We start from the raw sequence: 15,625 nt of genomic DNA, 5'->3' as shown, positions 1-15,625 counted from the left end.
TCACCTGTTGGTCTGGACCTCAGGCTCATGTGTTAAGTGGTCATTTTTGATCAAATAAACATGACCACAATTAATGAATAATGAATTTTCTCCCTATTTAAGATAACAATTTGATGTTCAGTATTAAAATAATAGTATTAGTATTTTCAGTATTTAATAAATTCACGAAATACCTGACAAACCTTTTATGGAAAAAGTCAGGAATGAATAAAATGAATGAGTGAATAAAAATTTTCAAAACAGGAGACAAATATCCTATAACAGTATGAATTTATTCTGCATTGATGGGATGCATTTTAAAATCATGTGCAGTTGAAAAACAGTTATTATTTTTATAGAGCAAACATATATCTAAATAATCTCTAATGCTAATGTGGGCTGATCAGATAACTGCTTTTTTGCAATTATTATTTTGATTATTAGTCTAAGACAGCTTACCCACCTGTTTATTTATTAAATTTTGTGCTGTTATCTATGATTTCTATTATATAAAATCATGCTTTAAAATGAACACCCCTGGTGCAATTTTTAAATTTAATCCACGAGTAGATTAAGTGATACATCAAGTCATTATACAAACTCCCAGAAGCAGGCTTTACTCACATTCTTTCTAAATCTGATATAAATCTCCCCGGCCTGCAGAAGGGCCAGATGCTCAGTGAAAACATCTTTTACAAGGTCTGTTTCCACCAGTCTGCAGTTTAGATATAAAAACGAAGATTGGGGAGAACACTTTCTGAGGTTGAAAACCATACTGTAACTTATACTTGCTTCCAAAGACATTACTCATTTTTTACCCTGGAATATATGAGCTCTCTCACCTGACATGATGAAAAGCACTGCAGAAATACTGATGACAAATGAAGCTAACTTCATTCCTACAACAGATCATGTTTCCAAAACTGAATAGGAGATATATGCATTCTTTTAAAAGGGTCCCTTGTAAATAACAACATTTCCTGCTTGCCAAGGTTCACTCTCCTCTGCCACATTTGCTGATCGCATCTATTTGAGAGGCACTGCTGGCAGTGGAAATGGAAGAGTGGTCCCCCAAAGGCCAACGCAGTGGTGGTAGACAGCTGATGATTTAGAGCCCCAGACTGAGGAGAAGTTTGCTTTAACTTGGGTTTCCAGTGGAGATGATTCTCACAGATACCAAGTGGAGAGAAGGCTGCAATGGCTCGTGTTTCCCCCTTTCTGTCAAAGTGGCCCTGCCAAGACGTTCAGATTATGATGTCCTTCTAATGCATTTACTGAAAAAAACACTGGAAGATCATTATAAAATACAGGGACTGTGTTAGACAGGGATTGAACAGACTTGGGCATCCTGGATGGTGTGGCTCAGTGGACTGAGCGCTAGACTGCAAAGCAAAGGGTTGTCAGTTAGATTCCCAGCCTGGGGCACATGCCTGGGTTGCAGACCAGGTCCCCAGTGGAGGGTGTGCAAGAGGTAACCACACATCATTATTTCTCTCCCTTTCTCCCTCCCCTCCCTTCTCTCTAAAAATAAATAAATAAAACCTTTTAAAAATAAACAGATTTGGGCAAGTTACTCACACAGTTAAATTTTTAAAAATGATCTTCAACTGAACCCAATCCAAGACCATTTATTGAGAGCTGACTACATTCAAGGAATCATCTTCATATAACTTTCGAACACTGAATCATCAAATGAACATCTTTCAATGTGGGATGGTTGATCAAACTATGAATTCATTTATGTCTCAACTAGATAAATAAGGCTTTCACAGTTCTTCCTGTCAGGAAGTCACAAATCACTCCAGCAATACATTTTCATCAAAGCAGTCAGCTATGATCTGAGGTATAAAGAATCTTCAGATGTCAAAAACTAGTTACAGATATGAGAGTTTCCTCTCTACTGGACAATTTTACAGTGGATGAAGGGATGATCTGCCACTTTTTACTCCAAGAGCCAAATTTCAATTATGACATTTGTAGTCAGTCTATGTGACCTGTGTATAAAGATAGCCATGAATGCATTTGACCAAAAGGTATAGCAAGAATGGTTATGAAAGTGTTGTAAATTCATAAATATGACCAAAGTATTTTATAATTAAATTGAGAACTTCTTAGAGGAAGAAAAAATTGAATAAATTATCACTTAGATTGTATATTATATTTACCAAGAAAATGACATTGCCTTAGCAAAAAGGTCTGTACATTAAATGGCATGTGAAAAGATGCTCCACATCACTAATCTTTGGGATAAGCAGATCTCAAACCCACAGTGAGATATTACCTCACACCTGTTAGAATAGCCAGTATCAAAAGATAAGAAATAACAACACTGAGGATGTAGAGAAAAGAGAACCCTTGTATAATGTTGGTGGGAATGTAAATTGGTTCAACCACTGGGGAAAACAGTATAGATGGTCCTCCAAAATTACAATAGAACTATCATATGATCCTACTTACACTTCTGGGTAATTATCTGAAGAAAAACAAAAAACACTAATTTGAAAAGATATGTGCACCCTACATGTTCATTGCAGCATTATTCACAATAGTCAAGATATGGAAGCAATGTAAGTGCCCATTGATGGACAAGTGGACTAAAAAACTATGGGGTGTGTGCATGTGTGTGTGTGTGTATGCGCAAAAGAACATACATATGATGGAGCTTGAGGGCATTATGCTAAGTGAAATAGGCCAGGCAGAAAGGCAAATGCCGTATGATCTTTTGTGTATGTGGGATCTAAAAATAAATAAACAAATGAATAATTACAAGTTCATAGATACAGAGAACAGACAGATGGTTTCCACGGGTGGACAGTGGGGGTTGGGTGGAAAAAATGGGTAAAATGTTTTTTCTTGATTTGTTTTAAATAAATCAAGTAAAAATAAAATAATATGGAAAAATCTTTAAGATATATTTTAAGTGATAAAAGCAAGACATAAATCAGTGTATGTAATTTACTACCATTTGAGTAAAGAACAAAAATGAGGAGAGCAGGATATCTACCTAAAACGTTGGATCAAACAATATAGTAAGCAAATGTTTCAATGCTATTATTATTTCCTTTTTTTCCACCTCCCTCCCCCTTTTAAAGTTGAAATCCATTGGAAATATCTAACACTTAAATTTTAAATTATTTTTATGTTATAGAAGAGAATTTTAGAAAAACTTAGTTTATAAATATAGTTTACAAATTTCTACTCTCCATTATTTCTCAAATTTCCTTTCCTTGATATTTTTCTTCTCTCCAAAGCTTCAGCAGATAAGTATCTAGCAGCAGACCTAATTGGAAATAAATGAGCTCATAGTTATATCTGTTATTACTTTCAGACCTCCCTTAGCTGCCAGAATATTCTATAAATGGCCTCAGATAAACCAGTTTAGAGTGGTTTTGCCTCACTACAGAGTGCATAAATCACTACTGATTTAACTAAGTAATTTAGCCTTTCGAATTCAGGACTCAGGGCACACACATGTTATGTTTGTGGAATTTAAGAACAGATTTAATACAACGTGATGTCATGGGATGAGTCTTTAAAGTGGGTTTTGGTTCTGTCTTCCACATTAGTACCTGAGAACTGCTTCTGTGTATTTTTTCATGTCTAAAAATATCAAGAGGAAAGCAGTGTTTGGAGGGCAGTACTGATTTAACAGATAAGTATAATCTATTTGGTTTTGGTGGAAGCAATAAGTACTTCAGTTGACAGGTAAATAAATATTCCTTTGTTTTCTGAATCTACCTGTAGCATTAAGTATAACTTGACCGCATAAGGAATAATTGTTTGCTGACCACATTAGCCCAGGAAGCTGCACTACCTCTTCCCTTTGAGAGCAGGTAACAGTGTTACCCAGAATAATCAGGCAAGATCTTGAAAAGACAAATCCCAAAGATGGGGATGAAAATGACAAGAATTACGTGTTTTCCTGCACTACAACTGCAGCTTGTATCTGTCCCACAGATGCAACAAAGATGTGAATGAAACACAAATAGTAAATATAGTGTGAAAATATAAAGAAATCAAATCACAGAGAATTTTCTTTTCTCATGACGTAACATTAGGAAGTCCATAAAAAACTATCACAAAAGTGCCTATCATTTCTACCAGTCATTGCTACTGTGACTGGGAAGTAGTGTTTTAAATGCAATAGAAGTAAAACTTTAACAAACTATTTGGAAGTACCTAGAGCCTCCGGTTTGTTTTTTGTTTGTTTTTATCAGATGGTGAACTAGCATAGCTGAAGTGAGGCTGAAGCATGAATTTAACAGAGACATAATAAAAACCTGTGTGAAGGGGATTCTGAACACTGTTTTGAGTGGCTCTGCCAGTGGTGGCAGTGGACAGGACGTCTGGAGTTTGGGGGGGTGGTCGCTGAGGCTTAAGAGGACAGGCTGGAGGAGAGGATTTTCCTCCCTCCTCTCCCTTGTGATCCCACGGCCGCCTCCTTTCCTGGTAAAGGACGTGAAGTCCACCTGCTCAGGTGAGGACTTGATGAGGAAATGTGTGAGATTATGTTCACTCCCCACCCTTTTTTCCCCTCAAACCCTGAGTGTGATGGGTTATAATGGAGGGAAGTTCCTCCTCTCAGGGCTTTTCTTCCTAAGTGTTTAGGGGATGAAATTCTGACCAGACAAATCACCTTGTATGTGTCCTCTAAACAATTATTTCTGGAATCAGAAATGCCTTAGTATTATCAAATACATAGTCACTAGAAATTTTCTTTAACTAAGGCTAACATGAGTAACATTTTATAACTAAACTTTTTGTGTCATTATGAAGTAATGCTTCCTACTGTATTGGCACCACCTGAGGGCTTTGTTTTTTACTCAGCAAATATCCTCTATGTACTGTTGTAATGAAAATAGGCATTTTGCTTCCTAAGAATGAAGCAAAACCATAACGGCAAAATTAGTATATTTTTGTTTATTGCATTGATGATACTTTTCTTGAATAGTGAAAAGTCAAGAAAATAGAATACAGTGAGAACTAGCTTGTAATCGGTCAAAGAACTAAACTAAAATGATGAATTCAGCAAAAAAAGAAAAAAAGATTGTAGCCTTTGTGATCTCTAGTGAATTAAGCTGCTTCAAGTTCATTTTTGAACCAACAACTGTTAAATGAAAATCTCTGCTTCCAGCAATAAAATGGTACAATTTTTGTTCAATGGGATTTGATAATCATAAAGATCAGAGAAAGGCAGCCCAACTCACTTTACTTCTCGGTACACTTTGTGGGGAATATCAGCTTGACAGAAATTTTACCTTAAACAGTGAAGCGTTTCTTTTTTGGTGGATCCCAAACCATGCCAGTTGAATGAATGAATGCACGCAAAGGGGTCAAGGATGTCACCAGCACATATGCTTTAAGAATCACAGATAGATCTTTTGGCTCTGAAGACTGCTTTCATGTGGAGCAAGGACTGTGGTTTGATCCCTAAAAATAAACAGCAGTTAGTGGCCCACATTGTAGGGTGAGTATGTAATTGTAAATCACCATGAAGCTTTGTGCACTTGTCTATCCTTCGTTGGACCCCAGCCTTCAGTGACCAAGTTTCCTTAAACAAAGTTACTGTTTATTAGCACCAATACCAGGGCGAGTACAGACACAGAGAAAAGGGGTCAAATTAATGAGTTCCTCACACAGGCAGATTTAATCAAAATATTTTTTAAAGAAAGGTACAAAAAAAGTACATAACTTAAGGTTTTGAAGATTTTAAAAATTTAATTAGTCACTTATGGTACCATTATAACAAAAATGATACAAATGAAAGCTTAGGGAACAGTGAAATACCTGAAATTTCGGCTCTGCCCTTGTCTGCCTTTACTCTACCTTCCTTCCTTGGCTAGAAAAGATGTTATGTTTCTCAATAGTGGACAGGTTGCCAAAATATGACAAAATATTTTCCCCAATAGTTTGTTTCTACTTAATAATCCTTATCACAAATAATTAGGAGTTAATTTTAAGGAATAAAACATCAGGAAAACATTTTAGTCTACAAAGGAAAAAAAAAACACTAGTTTAATGTTTTATGATGAGGCAACTGTACTTTCATCATAAAATGGTATCAAAATATATAACTATTTGCTTTTCTGCAACCACGTTTCTATATTCAAAATATCTAACTTTGGATCAATGAGAGATTGTGCTATTTCAACTTCAGAAGGCAAGGTAAGCAAAAGATACATTGCTTCTTCAATAACTACTATTAACCGTGGAAACCTGCCTAGTGATTATAAAATTAGATGAGGAAAAGTATTTGTGCCTTAGATAAGATAATTAAAATCTCTAATTTACCTACTTTACAAAATCATTTCCCTAGAGGTAATCTGAATAATGTGGTACCCCAAGTTGCTTTTTTAGATCCTGGGAACCATAAAAAAAGCAATTAGGAAAAAAATTCCTTCAGCCATATTTATAGACCAAGGCAATGTCATTTGAGCATAAAATGGGAGTTAAAATTTTATAGTTTCACCTTTTCAAGGTTTTAAATTAATTTACATTAATTTAACTTCCTAGATAAGAGCCCTATTTACCCAAATGTTTATTCTATGGCAGGAGGTTTGAATTAGTCTGGAAGAAAATCAATGATGCATTCTTTATTAAAAAGATAGCCAAAAATTTATGAAAGAGACCAAATAATTTTCAAACCTCTAAAAACCCCAAGATCTGTTCAGCATTTTTCTTTTGTCAGCTGTCTCCTAACATGCATGCTGGACATAACAATTCAAATGATTAACTTACAGTTGCTCATGTCTCCAGGCCCACCAATTCCACATCTGTGGCTTCACTGTTTTTGAGAGGTGACTCCAAGTACTCGGCTTGAATTGTGTGCTCTGGCCCAAACACAGAGGGGCTCACCAGAAATCGCAGTTCTGAAAAAATTCCAAAGAGCAATAACTAGTCATTCTATTGCTTCTTTTTGAAATTGCTTCCAAAATAGAGCCTGCTGTGTTACAACCACCTTTGTTTTGTAGTATATTTTCCTACCACAGACTAGGAAAACAAGTGTAATATCTGACTTGAACTTTTCTTGCTCAGAAGAGGGGTAGACATGATGTCTCCAACTGCCCTGCACCAAGCAGATAGGCCTGCCACACAGCTCAGAGATGCACTCTCCATATGGGGAGCCGATTTGGTTTGCAAGGAGCGTATTCCATAGACAACTTGAGTTTATTTCCTAACAATGTAGTCTTTTGAGTGTAAAGTATGTCATGCTCCATGACCTAACAACAGTGCTGTATTATTTTGTAAAATATTATTTATTGGGTTTTTGCATCATATAACAGACCAACGATAGTGACTTCAAAACACTCATGTTGATATTCTTTAAAAATAGATGTACCTAATTTTAAAAACCAAGTTGTAGAGAAAACTATTGAAAAAGAAGCATCCAGAAACCCACCCCCATGTAGGATCCCTCCCCTTCAAGTCAAAGCCAAAGTTTACATACTCACTTTACCATCCAGCTAAGTAGAAAATTGATAAGATGTACATCATCTTCAATATATAACTTGAAATAAATATCACTATACCTACATAAACCTGTGCATGTAGATACAGACAGTCCCTGACTCATGATTTTTTGACTTGATGATGCAAAAGCAATACACATTCAAGAGAAACCATACTTCAAGTTTTGGATTTTGATCTTTTCCCAGGCTAGAGATAGGTAGCACCATACTTCTTTGTGTTGCTGGGCAGTAGCAGTGACCTGCAGCTCCAAGTCAGCTTGCCACAGGACACTCTAAACCAGCGACTTTCAACCTCTTTCATCCCATATAAACTAATAAACTAATTACTAAATACATATATAAACTAACTAATTACACATATAAACTAATTACTAAAATTCTGTGGCACACAAAAAATTTATACATTTTTTAAATCTGACAAAAATAGGTATAATTTTGATTCATTCACACAGGATGGTTATTGCTGTGTTGGTTGTTATTTTTCTTTATTTGACAAGGGAAAAGAAGTCAGTGCCTCTGACTAAATAGTCAGGTGTTGCATGTTTTAAAAGTGCTTGCAGCACACCGGTTGAAAATCACTGCTCTAAACAACAGATACTGTACAGTGTATTCACTGCATTAGGTGATTCTGCCCAACTGTAGGTTAATGTAAGTGTTCTGAATACATTTAACGTAGGCTAGGCTAAGCTGATGTTCAGCAGATTCGCTGTATTAAATGTGTTTTCAAACTATGATGCATTTCTCAGGAAATAGTCCTATCCTAAATCAAGGAGCATCTGTATTTCTGCTTTTTAAGTTATCCAAGAGCCATTACAGTGGTCTGTGTCTGGCTTGTGCACCAACTAACCCATCCTGGAGTCCTTTCCATAGTAGCATATACAGAATTACCTTTTACTTCGTATTGGCTTAGAGTGTGTTGTTAAATGAATATACATTTAATTTAACCATTCCTTTTTTGTTGTATATTTAGATTATTTTTCTAATATTTTCCTTTCACTACTTCATAAGTACTGCAGTGAATGCTTTTATACATCTATTTTGGTGTACTTTTACAAATCTATCCAGGGTCAATTCTAATCTGCATGTATAAATTGCCAGGTCAATGAGTAGACGCATTGCAAATTTGACAGACATTATCACTAAATCAGCTCCCAAAAGGTTGCTCCAATATCCACTGTCTTCAATAGCATGTGAGAGTTGTTGCTTCCTTACTGCCTGGTCATGGTGCTTTATTTTTAAGTTATACAATATATCTAGCTCTCAAAATGGAACAAAGCCTTTAAATTATTTTTCCCCAGTGCACATTTCATCAATACTAACATAGTCTAATTTAAAACACTTCACACTCTTAAGTAAAAGTCAGCAGAAGTCAAGCTGTTCAATGTATTCCCGTATCTCATTATTTAGCGCAGTCTGATCTTTCTCAAAAAATGATGGCCTATTTATGAAGCTTCCCTATTAATGACGTTCTAACACATCTTAATAAAAGAAATATTCAAACTGCTTGTTTCTAGAGGTGACAAATGAAGAGTCCTTAAGGTCATTGCTTTTTTTAAAGAATCAGTTGAAGTGTTTGTATAATCCTTTAGATTTTCAGTAAGAAAATAAGGGGATTTTTTTCTCACTAGACAATTTTGTATATTAAATTTGCAGGAAGAAAAATACGTGTTCTTTTTTTTCACTAAATAGACATTTCTTAGAATTTATTACTAGAAACAATTTTGTCTCCCCTGAAGCACTTATTTGTAGCCTTTTTTTGTGTAATAAGAGAACAGTATAATTTACTCCGATTTCCCTTTACCTCTGCTGCCCAGAAGCAAAGCACTGATTCGAAGCCCAGACAGAAGTGACCTTGAAGAAACTAGACATGTTAAGTGTTTCATGCAGGTAGTAGCTCAATAGTTTTGAGGAAGTAGTCAAGAAATATGTCAAAAGAGTAAACAATTTTATGTCACTCTTTTGGTTTAGTTCAAGTGCAGGAGCCCATGCCATGTACTTGAAAGAATCCAATACAGGAATTGCAAAGAATATGTCAATTTCCACATTGGCCTCTAAAACTGTGGTCAAACAATGGAACTGAATATTGAGTAAAGTAATTTTTACCCTGTGTGTGTGTGTATATATATATATATATATACATGCACACATATATATTAGACTTTCAATTATATTATTCCAGTTTTGGAGGTAACATTTATGATTTTAAGGAAATGAATAAACAAAACTCTGTAATTACAGGTCCCCTGACACCTAAGATCATTTCCACTTGATTACAACCAAAAAAAAAATAAGCTCTGCTGATACATTTAAAAAGCTGCAAGTGCATTTTATAGAACTTTCATAGTTATAGAAACTTTAAGTACCATAGGTCCTGAGTAGCATGTGACTGAGTCAAAGGTTTGTCAGTAGCCCCACTCCTTATATCTCTCATTTGGCATTTCTAGCAAGGGCTCTCTCGGTAGACCAGTCCAATCCACTTGTCTTAATTTCCATTCCCCTTCTTTCTTGGACACACACAAAGAGCCTAGAAATCTATAAAAATGTCAAATGTAGCTTTGCTTTGGAAGGAATTTGTGATATGAGGGTCTATGATACAAGCAGTCTTTGAATGGCCTTGTAATTCATTAACACATTTATTAAATATTTTCAGAAAGTAATTAAATATGGAGGGCCATGCATGTGTCTTAGGGTTCTCCTACCCCATACTTTGAGAACATAATGGATAGCAAATACAGATATGAAATATTATATGAACTTTCATTTATTTAATATTCTTAGTTTATTTTGAAGAACTCTAAAGCCTATAACTTCACCACTCACCCAGAATAAAAATAAACAATTGTTAAGGATACCTGAAGACTGCTTTACTGTGCCTTTCAATATCTGGTTGGCCAGGCACCTGCTGACTATGGTACAGTTTTATGAAAAGGAAGATTAAACCTGAACCATGAGACATGGGTTTTCAGTTTGATTCTTTATAACCAATGCTTAACGGGCATGTGACATTGTCAAGGAACATTCTAGCATCCAGAATATGATTCTGCATGAATTTTCTGAATGCCCCACATAGCTAAACCCAATGCTTATGCAAAACAAGTGGTCAGTAAGTGTTTGTTCTAGTGATGAACTATTTTTGGGAGGTTAAGCCAACGTGCCATTAAAACAAAATAATATTTCAATGTATTAAAGTATTTACTTGGTTATTTATGTTTTCCCTTCTATGTGACATATAATTATATATGAACATCACAGCCAAAGACTAATACTGGAAAACATTTGTACTAGCAAAGATTAGCCTCCAAATTTATATTGTATTTTATTTAGTATTTCCCCCATAGCCAATAAGAGGAAATGAATAGTGAAAATATAATTATATTTCACAAATGTTTGAATATTGTCTTGCATTTAGTATTAGGAAGGTAAATTTAGCCAGTATTTTCTTATTTTAAAGCTTCCAGTGAGGCTAAAGTCCTTAATTAACTATTAACAATTAGCTTTGAGATTAGAAGTATAAAAAAGTACTATTAGTGGGTGTATTAATTATTCTTCTTGCCTGAGGACACTTACAAATCTTAGTCCTTAGCCCACAGGCATACAAGCTATGCAAAAATATCCTCAGAATTTACATGCATAGTAAGTATAAACTAATATACATACACACTGAAGTCAGAGCCAGAAAATAACTCTGTCAGGGTGTTGGGAGAAAACGAGTGAGTGGCAGAATCAAAGGGGTAACTGAAGAGACTGCTAACCAAGAAACTTAACCAAGAGGCTATTAAGGAAGGGAATGTCAACAAACAAGCACGAGGGAAGTGTTACAGACATACAGCAATAAGTAGTAAAGCTCCCCATGAATGACAAATGGAAGGCCGTGCCACCCCCAGTCCAGAGAGGGAACAATTACAGAACAAGGCCAAAAGCACAACTGTGGGAGAGGCACCGAGCAGAAACTATGGCCGCGGGTAGGGGAGCTCAGGAACTTCCACACCGGGTGGGCAGGGAAGAAGCCAGGGAACAAACTCTCCATCTGAGCTCTGCTCTCCTGCCTGAAATCAGGGTGCCAGGGAGCCCTGCTTATGCAGTTTGTGGAGGAAAGCTTTCTTGGGAAAGGTCTAGCAGGGGTGTCCAAACTTTTGGCTTCTCTGGGCCACCCTGGAAGAAGACGTGTCTTGGGCCACATATTAAATACACAAACACTAACAAAAACTGATGAGCAAAAAAAAAGTTTTAAGTGAATTTACGATTTTGTGTTGGGCTGTGTTCATAGCCATCCTGGGCTGCATGTGGCCCATACCCACGAATTGGATGCCCTGATAGAGTGAATGTGGAGAGGCAAATGGAGAATATCCAGCATAAACCCTATACTTGGAAAATAATGTGTTTTGGCACTAGTCTTCTCCTTCCTCTGACTCAGACATGAGATACGTGCATTGGTCACAGAAAGGGGGTCAAAATGAAAAGAATGAGCAAGCCAAGGACTGAGAAGTTTTGCTAGAGTTGTAGGTGAAACTTTCTGTTCACAGCCTAGGAAATGAGTGTAACATGGGCAAGGATTGGTTTTCTCTCCCAGCTTCAATGGGGTGTTTACTAGAGTGGCCTGGTTGGCTCGGTCATATCAGGATGCTGCAACAGCACTGAGGCGACACCAATGAGGAGGCAGAGAGGGACACCCTGAGATGTCCAGTGTCAGCAGAGCACCCTGGAACCCATGTGAGCACAGGAAGCCATGTTTGAGGTCACCAGCAGCCAGCCAAGGGGAAAGCTGTATGGAGGCTGGACCAGGCAGACTGAACCTGGGCCCGAGGAGACATGGGTGAACCTAATAAAGACACATGTTCTAATTTGCCCAGCATATTGTCATATAGTTGCTGATAAATTTTTCCCTCAGAAATATTTGATAAGTAGTATCCCACATAACATTTATTTTTAAAGGCTTAACTCCTATTAATGAATTTCTATTCATAGATGTGACCATGAACTAATTATTTAAGTTCAGTACCTTTACTTAGAAAATGAGGATAATGATAATAGTAACAATAATAAGAACTTACCCCATATAGACTCTGAGAGAACTAAATATGAAATTTCCTTTAAAGTACTTTGCACAGCATTTGGCATACATAGAACACTCAAAAATATTAAATAGCAACTAGTAATAGACATTTAGTATAATCCTTTTCTATAACCTAGAAAACCTGGTTACAACTTTAGAAACTTTGAAGTGTAACTAAAACTTTACCCCTTTTGAATTTTTTCAACACCAAGGGCTCCTTAACTGCAGACTATCAAATAAAGGCTGATCTATTAAATCCTCTTTTACATGATTCTTAAACATCTGACATTTGACCTTAGCCTCCTAAGAACAAAGCAGGAAGTATGTGAGATAAGCAAGATGTCGTGTAGACCAAACTAAAACATGGCATGTTAACTATAAGTAGCCTCTGTCTTTAGTGATTCAAGTTTAATGACTAAAGTTTAATGATTCAAGGTTAGCAATGCAGCATCCCAGCAAAGCAGTTCGTTTCCTGTATGGCTCCGCATATTTAAAGGAGTTCTGCATTAAAGCTAAGTGTCTGTGGATGGAATAAGCCAGGGACTGACCCAATTAGTGTAAAATTTAAGTCTATTCCTCTCTGTTTTGTTCAGGGAATGACTTCTTTGCAAACAACCAATACAAATTTAAACAAAACTACCTCTCAGTCAACAGATTGATGGCAGACAGGTAGACAAAACACTCTGATATCTTTAGACTTACTTGAACTTAAATGATGTAATTTAGATCTGTACACTCCAAACACATCAATTCCTTAATAAGTTTTTACTTTCATTTTGTACAAGTAGCATTGGCTAAATGCTTAAGGGTGTTATTAATACATAGTCCTAGCCTTAAATCAGGGAGCTCAAAATTCAAAATTCCCTCCTGAAAACCTGACATTATTATACTATTACCTATGTGGTTTTGACACCAATAGTTTACTATCTACAGTTTCAGAATATTTTTCGTATGCTATTACCATATAAGGGTGCCTCAGACCACCAATATTAACAGCACAGTACTTCCATGTAGTACTTGTGGGGAGAGAATAACTTCCACTTTACGGTATAGAAAATGAGATGAAGTCCATGTCCTGATGTAAGTGGGGGCACAGTTTGACATGTAAAAATGGACCAGATCAGTGACATTGCAATGTTCTTTAAATGCGTAGTCATTGTATAAAGTTTTCACCAACTGACCAATCAATCAAATGTTTATTGAGCACTCTGTCAATAGAGAGCCATAAATGTTCTCCTTTCTGTTCTTCTTCAGTGGACGTGTCAGAGTCATGTAATTCTCCACAAACAATTCTCCTCATGGACTGCTCTATGTGTTGACCATGACAACATGAGAACCTTGAATTCAGCTCATTTTCTTTGGTAATAAAAGCTATGTCTAGACTACTACTTCAATCTTCTTGCCCCTAGGACTTCACTGCAATGACCAAATAGCATGAAGGATTGTTTTGTTACTTTATGGCAGCTTAATTTTGCTTCAATGTTTTTCTGAGTGAATTTTCCAGAGGAAAAGAAAAATAATGCTTGACTACTTCAACAAAACCAAAGATGAATACTTTAATATAAATTAATGAGCATCGTTAATAACAATTTGAAACACAATCCCAACCAAATATTAATACAGAATGCAACAAATATGGTAATAGAATAGTTGTCTAAGCCCACCCACCATAAAAATAAGTTAATCCTATTTGAACATTAAACTTTTCCTCAGGAATATTTTCTGGAATAAACTATGACATATTATTGATATAATTACATCAGAATAGCTAATGACTTAGCAAAATTCTCTAACAGTGATTTGAAATTCTTTTCAAGCATATTGAAGTCAATCCTAATTTAAATGAAAGACACAAACACCGGGGTCATTGCCCCTTTTTAAAATAAAGCCACAAATTAACATATCTCTCTTTTAATAGCTGGCAACTTCATAGACCAACTCAATTTTCAATTGTTATCCTATTTTTTGGTATAATAAAGCACACATGATATCACTGTCAATTTGCTTCTCTATATCAATATTATTTATAAACAAATGCATTATATGAACCACATATATATTTAGAGTATCAAAATTTTTCACAATATCTGACTCTAAGAAAGTGAGACCAAAATATGAAACAAGCAGAGACTACAGCCAATTGTCAAAATGAAATCTAATGAGACACAAAGATCCAAATACAGGAACACGGACTATATCAGAAGAGATTTTTCATTAAGACACTCAACAAGCATATTTCTACGGAACAATTTTGTCCTCATATTTTTTCTCCCCAGTGGACCAGCAATATGATTGGAGTCTGTGGAAGCAGGTTGGGCTGACAGGCATCATAACACAGAGTCCACTCCTAATGGATGAGGACACAAAGGGCAAGGTCAGAAGCCAGGCAACACCTGACAGGAGTTTCTGAAACAATGTCTCAGTGTTTGACCTTAGCTAGGTACCTTTGGAACTAATCAGGTCCATTAGCCTCTTTCATACTTTGTAAATGACTAAAGAACGAATCAATTAATTGAGCCAAAGTGGGAGGAGCCTTCATTTCTGAAGTGCTAAATAATTCTTGGTCTTTAAAGATGTTAATTAGGGCCCTGCTGGTAGGGCTCAGTTAGTTGGAGCATCATCCTATAAATCGAAATGTTTTAGGCTCTATTCCTGGGCAGGGCACAGCGTAGGAGAGGCAACTAATCTATATTTCTCTCTCACATGGATGTTCCTCTCCCTCTCTCTCTCCCTCCCTTCCTTCTGCCCTCTCTAAAATCTATAAGCATGTCCTTGGGTGAGTACAAAAAACAAAACAAAACAAAAACATATTTTAATTAGGTAAATAAATTTTTCTCTAGATTTTAAACTTTGAAGTTAATCAGTTTCTTCTCCAGGTAGAATTTAGACCAGGACATTAAATTCAAATAACTATATTCTATAAGGATATTATTCATATCTTCTTCATATATCATTGCCAAGATGCCATCTACATGAATTATTTTTTCAAAGACCCAATATACTGTAACTCAGCTTCAGAGTTTTGACATCAGCACATCCTCTCAATTAACACCACTTGTTTGCATGTCCCTGATGGAACTTCCAGTTCTAAGCTGCTACTTAAAGGCCTTAAAATAGGTGGATG

At 36.1% G+C, this 15,625-nt stretch overlaps 1 protein-coding gene across 1 annotated transcript in view; it reads right to left on the bottom strand.

Moving 5' to 3' along the window:
* CPED1 (cadherin like and PC-esterase domain containing 1) overlaps positions 1-15,625 on the bottom strand; it is a 275,507-nt gene that overhangs the window by 167,647 nt on the left and 92,235 nt on the right. Inside the window, 3 exon segments of the mRNA XM_028525677.2 lie at positions 5,245-5,358; positions 5,361-5,409; positions 6,718-6,829. Coding sequence (XP_028381478.1) covers positions 5,245-5,358; positions 5,361-5,409; positions 6,718-6,829 — 275 coding nt within the window.

The sequence above is a fragment of the Phyllostomus discolor genome, chromosome 10, assembly GCF_004126475.2.
Source record: "Phyllostomus discolor isolate MPI-MPIP mPhyDis1 chromosome 10, mPhyDis1.pri.v3, whole genome shotgun sequence".
Taxonomy (NCBI): Eukaryota; Metazoa; Chordata; class Mammalia; order Chiroptera; family Phyllostomidae; genus Phyllostomus; species Phyllostomus discolor.
Note: the sequence above shows the minus strand (reverse complement) of the source record. Positions and strands in the feature narration are given on the sequence as shown.